General features: G+C 39.5%; 1 protein-coding gene across 1 annotated transcript in view; it reads left to right on the top strand.

Annotated features, from left to right (window-relative positions):
• LOC108709197 (filamin A-interacting protein 1-like) overlaps window positions 1-13,482 on the top strand; it is a 138,300-nt gene that overhangs the window by 21,305 nt on the left and 103,513 nt on the right. The window contains exons 2-4 of the mRNA XM_018248828.2: window positions 4,576-4,859; window positions 5,346-5,519; window positions 9,169-9,347. Of these exons, the coding sequence (XP_018104317.1) occupies window positions 4,587-4,859; window positions 5,346-5,519; window positions 9,169-9,347 (626 nt within the window). The 5' untranslated portion in view covers window positions 4,576-4,586. The remainder of the gene's footprint in view (window positions 1-4,575; window positions 4,860-5,345; window positions 5,520-9,168; window positions 9,348-13,482) is intronic.

Genomic DNA, 13,482 nt, shown 5'->3' with positions numbered 1-13,482 from the left:
ATTAAATCTGTTTGCTCTTTTGAGAAATGGATTTCAGTGCAGAATTCTGCTGGAGCAGCACTATTAACTGATGTGTTTTGAAAAAACAGTGACAGTACCCCTTTAATAAATAACCCCCTAAAAGTCAAGATGTCAATGTAGGGTCTACAAGCCTAACTCAAACATGGAACTCTACAATCAATGTAAAGTCCAATTAGTCCTTTGAATAGATGTCCATATACACCGAAAAAAAATGACTCTCAGGGATTTATGTCTGATTTAACCACCCAAGTGCGTTTTAAGCCACCAATAAATTTGCTAAATACTAACTGACCCAATTGATGCAAGGCCACAATACTAACCATTAAGCCACCAGTCTGAAATCCCTCTAAGGTGTGCGCTTGTGCACGCACACAGATTTTTAGGCCAGCGCACAAGTTGTGGTGCACACAAAGCATTTTGTGTGAAAGTATACAATTTTATATTAATTCTGACCTGAGCACAAAGTTTTTAAAAACAGTGCACAAAAGAATAAAGGAGAACTAAAACCTAACTAAAGAAGTAGATAGAAATGTTGGACATGATGTTTTGTGCTTCTGTACCAGCCCAAGGCAATCACAGCCCTTTAGCAGTAAAGATCTGTGTCTCCAAAGATGCCCCAGTAGCTCCCCATCTTCTTTTCTGCTGATTCACTGCACATGCTCTGTGCTGCTGTCACTTACTGAGCTTAGGGAGCCACTCACAATATACAGTACACATAGAATAGAAATGTCACAATATAAGGCTGATTAGTAATTAATACACATAATTACTACATGGCAGCACAGAAACCAGTGCAATTAGCATCAGAATTGAATAATCAGCAAACCTGTAGCATCAGCTTATATTACAGCCAGGGAAGCTCATTTTCTGCTGGATAATTAGTGACGAGCCCTAAGCTTAGCTTCTCAACAGCCAATCAGAGCCCACTGAGCATGTGAGTGTCACACACTTTCCAAGATGGTGACCCCCTGTGACAAGTTTGAAGTCCTGGATCATTGCTGCTATTGACAAGCTGAAACTTTAGCCTCGTGCAATAAGTTCACTATATAAAATATGCCATTTTTGGCCGTATCCATTTTTAGGGTTTAGTTCTTCTTTAAAATGTGCTCACAAAATAACGTTCTTGTGCACATAATGAAGAAGGAATTAGAGGGAACGTTGCCAGGCTGCCTATAACTATATCATCAAATATCCTGAACACTGGCATTTGTATATTGTAACAGATAACTTATTTGTGTAATCACTTTACTGAAACAACTACTGAGCGGTGATTCACAAAAAGCTTTCTGAAGAAAAAACACATTAAAAAACAAAGGGGCAGACAACCTCTTTGGACTTTTTATGTTTGATCCCTTTATGAAGAAAATGATTCATAAACACCGCCTCCTTTAGCCTCCATTAGCTTTTGCTTTAAATTGATAAAATATATTAACTTTGACAATGTCGGAGTAGGAAAATGAAACAATGGTATCTGTATACAGTGTTAGACTGGGGGGCCCAGGGGCCAACAGACCTGCAGTTTTAGGGGCCCCCCACACCTTCCCCTGAGCCTCCCAGCCACAGAGCCCCCTCCCCCATCCCATCCACACACCCCACTCCCTTGTTGTGAGCCTGGGGTTAGGCAGGGAGTTGAGTAGCGAGTGTTTAGGGTTCGAGTCTGGGTCCCCTTCCCAGATGTTATTATGCCCTCCAAAATTAAATAAACGAAGGGCCTAGGGGCCCACCGAGGCTGAGGCCCACCATGTTTTTCCCCGGGACCCCAGCAGGCCAGTCCAACCCTGTCTATATATATTCAGGGGCGTTACTACAGAGGAAGCAGACCCTGCGGCTGTAGGGGGGCCCAGGAGGTATAGGGGCCCCACGAGGCCCTAATTCATATACAATTTCAATAAATATTGGAGAAACAAGTCAACCTCTAAACATTTTGGGGGCCTGAAAAATAATTTGCTGTGGGGCCCAGTAATATCTAGTTACGCCACTGTATATATTTTTTTAGTACCCACAGCCAGCAAAGGAATGTACCCAATGCTTTTAATGAGCAGGGTCTTCTTCACCTACAGTATTTGTATGTAATTTGTATGTTTGAGTTATACAGGTATGGGATCTGTTATCCGGAAACTCCTTATCCAGAAAGCTCCAAATTACAGAAAGTCCTTCTCCCATAGACTTCATTTCTATCCAAATAATTCAAATTTTAAAAATGTATTTCCTTTTTCTGTGTAATAATAAAACAGTAGCTTGTACTTGATCCCAACTAAGATATAATTAATTCTTATTGGAAGCAAAACCAGCCTATTGGGTTTATTTAATGTTTACTTGATTTTCTAGTAAACTTAAGGTATGAAGATCCAGATTACAGAAAGATCCGTTATCCGGAAAACCCCAGGTCCCGAGCATTTTGGTTACAGGTCTCATACCTGTACTCTATCCAATCTGGAAATTGACATTCATAGCAGATAAAAGGTTATAGTTTGACATACAAATTTACCATGATTTTCTCCTTTGAAATGGCCACAATACTGTCATTCTTTTTGTCAAATGAACCTACAGGCGTGGGACCTGTTATCCAGAAAGCTTGGGATCCAGGGTTTTCCAGATAACAGATCTTTCTGTAATTTGGATCTTCAAACCTTCATAAGTCTACTAGAAAATATTTTAGAATTTAAATAAACCCAATAGGCTGGTTTTTCTTCCAATTGATTAATTATATCTTAGTTTGGATCGTGTATAAGGTGCAGTTTTATTATTGGAAGCAGGGCCAACTTAATGGGTTTATTTAATGTTTATATGATAAGTAGACTTAAGGTATGAAGATCCAAATTTTGTTGTGGGATTTCACCAGGTGGAATTTCTTCTTGGAGAATGTTAACTTCTCACATATGTTCAGTATGTATCAATCTAGCGTTAGAGTAGTGGCCCATGTTTTTATGGAATTTCAGAGATGCTAATACAAACTGACCAGACAAGGCGTATGTGGTTTCTAACACAATATATCCCTTGTATGGATAACAGCAGATTCACTCCACAGACGTTTATTACTCATCGTGTGTCATTTTAACAGACCAATATGTTTTATAATATTTTTTTCCTTGTGGAAAGTGAACATCCTATACTCTTTCCTAAAACACACACACATACTTACACAAAGCAGAGATTTGTTTTTACAAAATGCTGGGAGTTGTACATCACATACAAGGGCACGACCACTGACCCAGATTCCAGAATTCGAAACAAATAAATGATCAGGGTTTTACAGTGCTTTGGAGTCAGTTGGCAGGAATTATTGGTACTTCCAAGGGTTATTCTCCATGTTAGTTGAAGGGAGGTGCCACTAGAAGTACATGGGCACATGCTCAGAGAATTACTGCCCCTATGTAAAATAATTATAGGGGATCAGACAAATCCGTCCCCTGTTTTTCTGTCTGTGACATCATCCAGCCCAGTTACAGGCTGGAGAGTCATCCGATTGGCTGGGCACCCCAGTGTATCATTGGGAGAGAGAGGGAGTGCCTGACTTTGGAGCCAAATGTACAGGGTTTCCTGCAGCCGCTAGAGAGAATCAGATCTGTGGAGAAATGACATGGTTGATTAAAGGAGTTTCCAGGAAGAAGGAAAAGGAAAGGCTGCATTTTGCTCTGCTGGAGAAAGTATTTGAGCATCAGGGAGAGCCAGTTTCTATCTCCTGCCTGTGGATACTTTGGCCACAGTGTGTTTCCCCAAGGTGAGGACAGGTCTTGCTTGTGTACCTGCCACATGGGAGCAGCTACTACTTTCAAAGGGAAAGGTGCCTTGGGGCAGGTAGCTACCTGGGGACATAATAGCTCTTGGGGAAGGGACATTAAACTGACCAGAGTGATTCTGCATTTAACCACCCGGTGTGGGATTGGTGGCATTGAGAGACTGTGCTAGGGGTTGACAGGTTCCCCAGAGTAAAGGCTACTGTATATTGTGTGATTTGCATTTACAGTTACTAAATACAGTTTAAATAAAGTTCATATTTGTTTTATTGCAAACTATGTGCTTTTTATTTTTCCTAGTGGAAATCCCCTCAGGTGTGCTCCTCAGTGTTCCCTAGGTGGAGGCACTGAGCTGTAAATCCCAGTTCCCAGTACTTTTCATACGCAAAAGGGACTCAGAGCCTTGGATTGCCAAGGGTTAATTTCTATTTAAAGTGACGGTAACCAAATTAGGGTTATATAATGATGGCACTGGCTTGCCTGAGGCCAAATGAAAGAGAATTGACTAAGTAGTGTTGGGGGTCTGTGGGAGATAGGAAAAGCCAGGAGAAGGGGATTGAAGTTGTGTTTGGGTGGATTGGAGGTTTGCCAAGGGTGTTGGACTAGTTATTGCTGGTATATTTGTAATACTGCCCCAAGCTTTGGATGGTATTTTACCGGCCATGTGGCAACCCTAGTTGGGTTTCAGAGCAGTGAAATTTGTTGGGGGGACCAAAACTGAATGTTAGTTAGGGAAAGATTTGTTAAAATTGCTATTAATTCCCAACATTTTATTACTGATTTCTTACAAAATGTTACATGTTCTTATCTTTCCCAGCATTCCAGACGATGCGCTCAAGAAGCAACAGCATCGAGGGTCCAGCCAAGACCTGCAAGGGCAACCTCCACCACTGCACCAAATCTGAAAAGGCAGATTTACTGGAGCCTGACCCTGGGTACATCAGGAAGGGAAAGAAACACAGAGATTATGTGGCTGAAACGGACACTATCCTAAGGAGCCACAAATCAGAGATGAAAGCAGAGGCCTCATCCAAAAGGGGAAATGACCTGTCTCGGGATGACCTTCTCTTCCTTCTGAGCGTGCTGGAGGGAGAGCTGCAAGTCAGTCATATTTTGTGCTCTGCTCAATAAAGAGACTATATGTTTGGCTTACATACAGTATATACGCCTTTGTCTTGCCAGCATCGGTTGAATCATACTATAAATCATATCTAAAAGCCTGTCATTATTACATACTAATGGTATGCATGCTGTAAGAGGTCATATCCTCTTGCCATTGCATTAGATGAGTACAGGCAAGACAATATTAAACGCCAAATATATTTATTTTCTTTTATGTCATGTGGAAAATGATGTTCTCTTTAGATTACCTAATGGGACAATAACGTCATGCAGTGCACATGGATTGAATCTGAAGCCAAATGTTCACATTTGTATTTGGGAGAGATTTATTTTCTCCAACATGGTCGGTTTAGATGAATGACATTAAGTTAATGCTAGGTCAACTTCAACTTGAACTTGAACTTGAACAAGAAACTTGTTTTTTTTCATATTAATATGTTCCCACACTCTGATTGCTCTCCTTAGGCTCGGGATGAAGTCATATCGGTGCTGAAAGCCGAGAAGATTGACTTGGCCTTGCTGGAAGCTCATTATGGCTTTGTGACTCCTAAAAGAGTATTAGATGGCCTTCAGAGAGATGCCATTCAAGCAAATGCCCAACAGTGGCAAGAAGATATCTATGAAAAGCCTATGAGTGAGGTATATTGTGTTTAATATACTGCATCTATCCCCGATGGGAACGAGGCTATTACTCATGTTTAACACATCAACCACAATAGGAAAATAAACATTCTTCCAAAAATTTACCCTAATTAGGCTGCAGGCTGAGGTCCAGTCACTACTCAAGTTTCTCCTACACTGTCCTTAAATAATGAATCTTCCAAGTGGATTAGAAACGTTATGCAACACTTTCCTAGATGTGATCAGGCGCAAATTCACTACCACTATGCTAATTTACTAATATGCAAAGTTAGGTGACTTTTTGCTAGCGTTATTTTGGCAATCCGAGCATTTCATAGCAAAGATGCGCTAGCATTCTTTGTGCCTAGAGAAAATTCACTTGTGATCTTGCGCTTAGGTCAATTTGCATAAGTTGTATGGATGTCTTTATTATAAATGTTGGTGCCAATGCTTGAAGTTACCACTTTTTCTTACAAAGTCCAAGGAACCGTAATGCCCTACACATGAGCCCACTGTAAAATTAATGTTCCATATGTTAGAAAATTTCTGGAGAAAACCAGTTCCCCAAAAAAAGTTTGTTAGGACTTTTGCAGGCAATCCCGCTTAAAAAAAAGTTGCCAGCGTTTTTTGAACTTTAATGCATTTTTGGCGCACAGGATATGATGTAAGTGATTGAGGAAGATCTAGCTGCTTTAATGCACTTCACGTGGCAAAGTCAACTCTGGCGAAAGAGGTAACGTTCAGTAAAATCCACACTTTAGTGAATTTGAGGTGTAGGCCCATTCGCAGGAGCGAAAATACACCTGTCAATATGGTACAAAGCTGCGCTAGTGATAGTCTGGGTCGCTAGCGAATGGTCGCTTGTGCCTGTTAGTGAATTGGCGATGTCCCTGCGGGTGACTATGCTATAGATTTGTCACTAGCGTTAGCCACTTCGCTCTTTAGTAAATCTTCCCCTTGGTGTGAAATCTGATTTTTAACAACACTGGCCAAACCTTTGCTCTATGTGTGGGGCCTTGGCCAAAATTTCTGAGAGTCAACATTTAGATTGGTCACACAGTCAGGTGCTTAAGACTGAAAAACCAGACAAGAAACATCCCTTCTGCATTCATGTAATCTAATCATTTGACTTGCGGGCCAACCAGTCTCGTAAGTGCAATTAGGCCACCCATATGGTTGAACAAAGTCACATAAAGTGGCCAATAAAGTCAGCCTGTAAGTGACCGAATTATTGTTTTGTGCTATTTTTGCATTCTAAGGCATATTCTTCTCATTTTATTGCTAATATCTACCATCCATCAGAACATAAGTCACAAGATATTTTCTCAATACAGTGATGAATATGGAATTTAATGTATTGGGTTTTACTATAGAGCAGATTCTGGTTCTATGAGGGGGGCTACAGTTCCAGAGCCCACCAGGAGGTCCACAGCTGAGCAAAGACAATTTTTCTATATAGGCAGCTTGAGGGACCATATAGAGTTATATTTTTTTCTTTTCTAAAAAAATTCGAGAGCCCTCAGCCCACTGATGGATATTTGATGCAAAATCTGGTAGCAGAGCTGAGAAGGAGCAGGGTAGCCCTTTCAAATCCACTCATACAAAACAGATTATAGGCACAAGCTAATAAAACTGGAGAGAAGGGTGGGCAAGAAGATTAGCTCCTATAAGAGAGTTGGTTAAATATCCAGCAATAAAGCTGAGGGGTAAGTGGTCGAATGGAGTGGTAAGGAGGGTGGAGGATTAGGGTTTAGGTGAAAGATGAGCTCTATGTAAATGTTGCACCAGTGCCTGTAAGTCTTTAGCCAGTGGTAGTACAGCACCAAAATATGGCGCACTGAAAAAAAACACAATGGGGACTTTTCCAAAAAGGCAAATTTATGAGTCAGCCATTTTTCTATAGATTCTGCACATCAGAAAAATCTAGGTGTCTTAAAATGTGCCTTAATAATTTTCAGCCGTACAGTAATACCTTTCAAAGGCATGGATTTTTCATTGTACAACTAAAGGATAATAATGTAAAAAATAAATCTTAATTCATAATAGCTTTACAGGCATATATCAAGCCCTTTTAGGGCAAATAATAATAATATCTAAAGACATGAAAAATAGCAGAGAATATATTTCTACTACTAATTCTGCAGCTGTCACTTAAGTCCTGTGAGCTTGCTCTCATTTCAGACACAGCACTTTTGTTACGATTTAACCTTTCCAGCTGAACCTTATCTGCTTTCAATTAAAGCAAGACATTTTTATGTTGAAGGACTAATATTTCAGACATTTACAAAGACTTCTCTCTGTAGGCAAGGAGTGGAAGAAACCACAGTTGACATGTGAATATGACGTCAGCACTTTGGCTGCCTTTTGAAGCAGGAAACAATTTTAATTTTCCTTTTATTGATTCTAAACACAATGTATTGTGGCTGGTTAGCAAAATTAGTATGGCGGTGTCTTAGAACACTGAAATCTTGGCCATTTTAACAGCTCAGTCCTGAGGCCAACTTGAGGCAACGTTCGACAATTTCCTAAACTTCCTAAACAACTTTCTTGAAAATTAACTTTTCCTGCATGTGATAAGTATTTAGGAGGAATTATTGTGACAGATGATGCTGAGCTGTACTGGCCACAACTACTCTATCAGCTCTAATAAATGTCAACTCCTGATTGTAGGGAAACCTGATGGGCATTTTAAATAATTCCCCAATTTATGTTTTAGCAAGCAAAAAATTATATAAAGGCTAAGGAGGGTACTGGGACACACAGAGATAACTGTGTTGTGTAGTATGTCCAGTACCAACAATCAGAGATTACCTAGGTTTAAAAAAAAAACCATAACAGTAATTATCCATGTTTATTATATTTTATCCTTATAATATGTGTTATAATATTATAATACACAAAAGCCATAAATATCTTGTAAATTATATCCTTAAAAACGGTGAGTTCTGATGTCATCAGTTATAAACGGTGAGTTCTGATGTCATCAGTTATAAACGGTGAGTTCTGATGTCATCAGTTATAAACGGTGAGTTCTGATGTCATCAGTTATAAACGGTGAGTTCTGATGTCATTTCTGTCACATGACTCACTGAAACTTGTGTATTATAATAAATAAATTACCCCCAGTTGAAAAATATGAGGATATTAGAAGTTACCTTGGAGTTGCATGACCTGTATGAAAACACTCGGCCTTTTGGCCTCGTGTTTTTATATGGTCATGAAACTCCTCGGTAACTTATAATATCCTTATATTTTACAAGAGGGGGTACTTTATTCACTATATAAGCAGGCCTCCCAATAACTTAAGACATGAACAAAAAAACTTACATGAAAGAAAGTGCCCCTGGAAAGCCCTTCCTCCTTAACCATGTTAGGCTTTAGTTTGCCTTTAAGTGCCCCACAATCAAGATAGAGAATGTGAATAGAATGGATGCAGAATGGCAACTATTATATTGCAAACATGGAATATACCTGCAGAAGATAAGCAAAAAGACCAATGTTCTAGGTTCTTCAGTTTTAGGCAAGATATATATATATATATATATATATACTGTATATTTAAATGTACAGTTTTTTCTTCAGTCTACTGTTCCTCTGAATCATTTCAAGGTTTGTAACTACAGACATTTACAACATTCTCATATACCATGTCTCTGTACATTTATAGCTGGATAAAGTTATTGAGAAACACAAAGAGACGCACAAGAGGATGCTAGAGCAACTTCTACTGGTGGAGAAGTCACAAAGGCAAACTCTGTATGAGCTGGAGGATGAAAAACAAAAACATACAGAATATATGGAGAAGAGCGATGAATTCACCAGCCTACTTGAACAAGAACGGGAAAGGTAAGATTCTGTGCCTTTATAGCTGAATGTCTAAGGAAATAAATATATTGTATCATCATTAAAGTGACTCCAGCATGTGGAAATCAAACTGGTGAATATGCAGGAGATGTTATTGTACTCTGCAGCTTTTTGCTTGTTTAACACCCATCTGAATGGTTTCATCCTATATATAAAGATTGGCTTTTGTTCCAGTTACTATACCATTTGTAGCCCAAGTCATGATGGCCATTGTCCCCCAGAAGTTGTGGGCATCGTGGTTTTAACTCCGAATATAAAGCAGAAAAATATTTATAGAAGAAAAAAATGACAAAAAGCCTATAAACCTTTACATTTTGTTTTACTAGCAACCTTTACTTTCAGGCTCTGCAATTCATTTGCAAACAGGTAAAACCTCCATCAACTTTGTTTTCTTTGAACATTAAGCTACTGACCCTCTAGATATTTAGCCAGTCTTTCCTTTCTGGCTACAGTCCCAGAAAACATTATTTAGCAACGCTAAGTGGCTTTCACACCAACAGAAAAACAGTGACATGCAACAACATATACTGTAATCGTGGTCAAAGTAATGGCACCTCTGCACCTTTTTCAAATAATTTTAAATTTTAAATTTTTAAAAAACTGTTTTTTTTAACAATGCCTTTATCAGTATTTAGAATAATTGGTTTGTCATTGAAAAAATGGCATTAAGGAAATTATTGACACCTTAGAAGTATTCGATAGTACATCAGTCTATGATTTGAATAACTGAATCTCCATGAAGGAGCTTCCTGCATTATATAATGACCTGTTGGACCACTACTTTTGCGCACCGCTCAAGTTTTCCCACATTTAATGGCAGAGACACACACTCAGATTCGGGGAGATTTAGTCGCCCAGTGATAAATTGCCTCTTCTTCGGGGCGACTAGTCTCTCCGAACTCTCTCCCGCCAGCTAGAATGTAAATCGCCGGCGGGATGGCACTCGTGAGGCACCTTCGGGCAAGCTTGGAAAACTAAGCGCTCTGATTTACATTCTAGCCGACGGGAGGCAGTTTGGGGAGAATAGTCGCCCCGAACAAGAGGGGATTTGTCGACTAATCTCCCTGAATCTGAGCGTGTGTCTCTGCCCTTAAGGGGTGCCTTCTTGTAACCTTCAGTTTTTACATTTCTCCACAAGAGTTCAGTGGGATTTAGATCGGGGCTTATGTCTGCCTACTTCATACAGTCCAGCATTTTATCTTTAGCCATTCCTCTGAGCTTTCTGATGTTTTCTTCTGGTCATTGTCCTGCTGGAAGACCTATGTTCTGCAACACAGAGTCACTTTTTAATACTGCTTTTTGTTAAAATGTTAAATCAGAGGATCAGTGTACCCAATGACAGGGGCACCAAAATTAACCCCAAAGCACCTGTAAAACTCCTCCCCGTTGATTGGTTTTAAGGATGACGTTCTTTTCTTTGAAGGCTTCACTTTTTTCTTTTAACAAAGAGATGTTGTGCATAAACAAAAAAGAGCTTGAATTTCATCTCATCCGTCTACAGGACACTGTCCCATAAGGATTTTAGCATGTTCAAGTGTCTTTTGGCAAACACACCATAGAGCCCCCTTTCATTAGCTACAGATGGTGCAAGTTGAAACTGTTGTACCTTGTGTCAGAAGGTCAGTTTGAATCTGTCTGGAAGTTGATTGAGGTTCACTACAATTTGAACATTCTGTCATCAATTCTTCTCTTGTGTCCATGTCCCGGAAAAATGTCAACAGTGTCATGAGCCTCAAACTTGATAACATTGTGTATTAGGGATGCACCGAATCCAGGATTCGGTTCGGGATTCGGCCAGGATTTGGCCTTTTTAAGCAGGATTTGGAATTGGCCGAATCCTTCTGCCTGGCCGAACCGAATCCTAATCCTAATTTGCATATGTAAATTAGTGGTGGGAGGGAAATCACGTGACTTTTTGTCACAAAACAAGGAAGTAAAATATATTTTCCATATATTATTTTTTTTGCATACGCAAATTATGGTTCGGATTTGGTTCGGTATTCGGCCGAATCTTTCGCAAAGGATTCGGGGGTTCGGCTGAATCCAAAAAAGTGGATTTGGTGCATCCCTATTGTGTATGCTGGATAAAGAAACTGATGCACTTGTGCCATTGAGATTGAGCCTGCTTTTTTTTGTAGTTTTCTATGTAACCTCCTTATTGTGGTTTTGCTCTAGCAACCAGTTCAAACTGGTTGAATTTGTGCTTCTTGTATGGCATGTACCTGCAACTCAGAGGAGGAGAATCACCTGCCTGAAATCTGGAAAAACTGGCACAATATTTGAAAAAATAAAGTTTCAATAATTTTGGATTTGACTGTAGATGTCAAAAGCTTACAGATTCTGGGAAACACAGAATAAATAAATGCAGAGTAATGCACAATTTAAAAATCTGTGCAAAACAGAGAGTCTTGTCGACAATTTTGGGGATGTGACTTTACAAAGGGAGTACCTTCAAGATAGACCAATCCCTCCGAGTATGTCTCAAATCCATGTTTATTAAGGGGAGTAGCCTGCCAGGAATGGTGGTCCCGCGCTTCATAAAAAAGGTTGGGAGGTGAACAGGTAGGAATTCTGGGTCATAGAAACTACTGTCCAAAAAAATTGAAAGCAACATAGAAACAGCTTGTAAATATCTGTATGATAACGCAAGGATGTTTACAGATGTGAAGGTCATTTTCAATGACCCAGACTATGGCAACGTCCTGCAGTTTGACAGTTTCCTCTACAGAGAATGCGTTTATTCTGACAGGTCACACTTTCTGTTGTTCCCACGGTTCTATGAAGATAGCAGAATAATTATATTGAAATGGCCTGAAACTGTGGAATCATTTCATAGATAGATGAGCAGAAAGAGTAGACGGGGAGACAGACTGACAGGCCATGTTTTTATTATAATACATATATAAATGCATGTTGCTTTCTTTACAAGACATCAGCTCTACTCCAAGGGCCTCTTTTATGTGAGAACATCTTTTAACTATCCCTCCCTGTCCTTTAAAACCTAGTGAAATAGAAATAGAGAATAACTGTTGCATACCAGATCTCACATACCAAATCGTACAAACACGGTGATACAAAGGAAATCATTTCACAAGACACTACAGTGATCAGTACAGTACGTTACAGCCGACTAGCTGTAAGTAGTGAAAATTATCATAGATGCTTGCCAATGTAAGTAGCTGTAGTAGTAGTAGTAGTATGTAACTCTAGAAAAACACATATCTTCCTTCAGATCCCTTGTGTCCTATGTATTACGGTTCCATATGGTTAGAAAGCACAAAGGACTTTTACAGAAGTCTCCAGAGAAAGAATAACAGTATCAATGCATTTTGTTTCAATTACTGTTAATATTTATTGAAAGTAACAAATAGTGTGGCCAAAGTGTGGTACGAAAACCTCATTCTAGAGTTGACCAGCTGCTATAAACGTCAAAATTCTTTTGTAAGAATTATTTTGAAAGGAAAACCGCGCACTGGCAATTTTTTTTCTCTCTCTTTGTGTACAAATATTGGATTTGTGTCGTTTATAGCAGCTGGTCAACTCTAGATTGTGGGTGAGACCAATCAATGGCACACGGATGTTTATAGCAGCTGGTCAATGTAGCTCTAGAACAGTAACCCCCAACCAGTAGCTTGTGAGTAACATGTTGCTCTCCAACCCCTTGGATGTTGCTCCCAGTGGCCTCAAAGCAGGAGCTTATTTTTGAATTCCAGGCTTGGAAGTAACTTTTGGTTGTATAAAAACGAAGTATAGTGCCAAGTAGAGCCTCCTGTAGGCAGCCAGTCCACATAAGGGCTACCAAATATCCAATCACAGCCCTTATTTGGCACCCCAAGGGACTTTTTCATGCTTGTGTTGTTCCCCAACTCGTTGGCTCACAAGTAAAAAAGGTTGCTCTAGAAAGATGTCTCTGATGAGTAGTTTATTTTTGTCCTCATTTATTTTACTACTTTCAACAAGCTATAAATAATGTATACCCTCTATTTGATCTTTCTTTCTATTCTGTAAAGCAACTTGGTCATTGTGTACATAGAAAAATGCTGAGATCTTTGCACGCATAGCACAGAGGAGATAGAAACGGCCATACGTTGTAAGATCTGCTCATTTGGTAGGTCTC

This window comes from Xenopus laevis, chromosome 2S, assembly GCF_017654675.1.
Source record: "Xenopus laevis strain J_2021 chromosome 2S, Xenopus_laevis_v10.1, whole genome shotgun sequence".
In the NCBI taxonomy this organism is placed as follows: domain Eukaryota; kingdom Metazoa; phylum Chordata; class Amphibia; order Anura; family Pipidae; genus Xenopus; species Xenopus laevis.
This window is presented reverse-complemented; position numbering and strand designations above follow the sequence as displayed.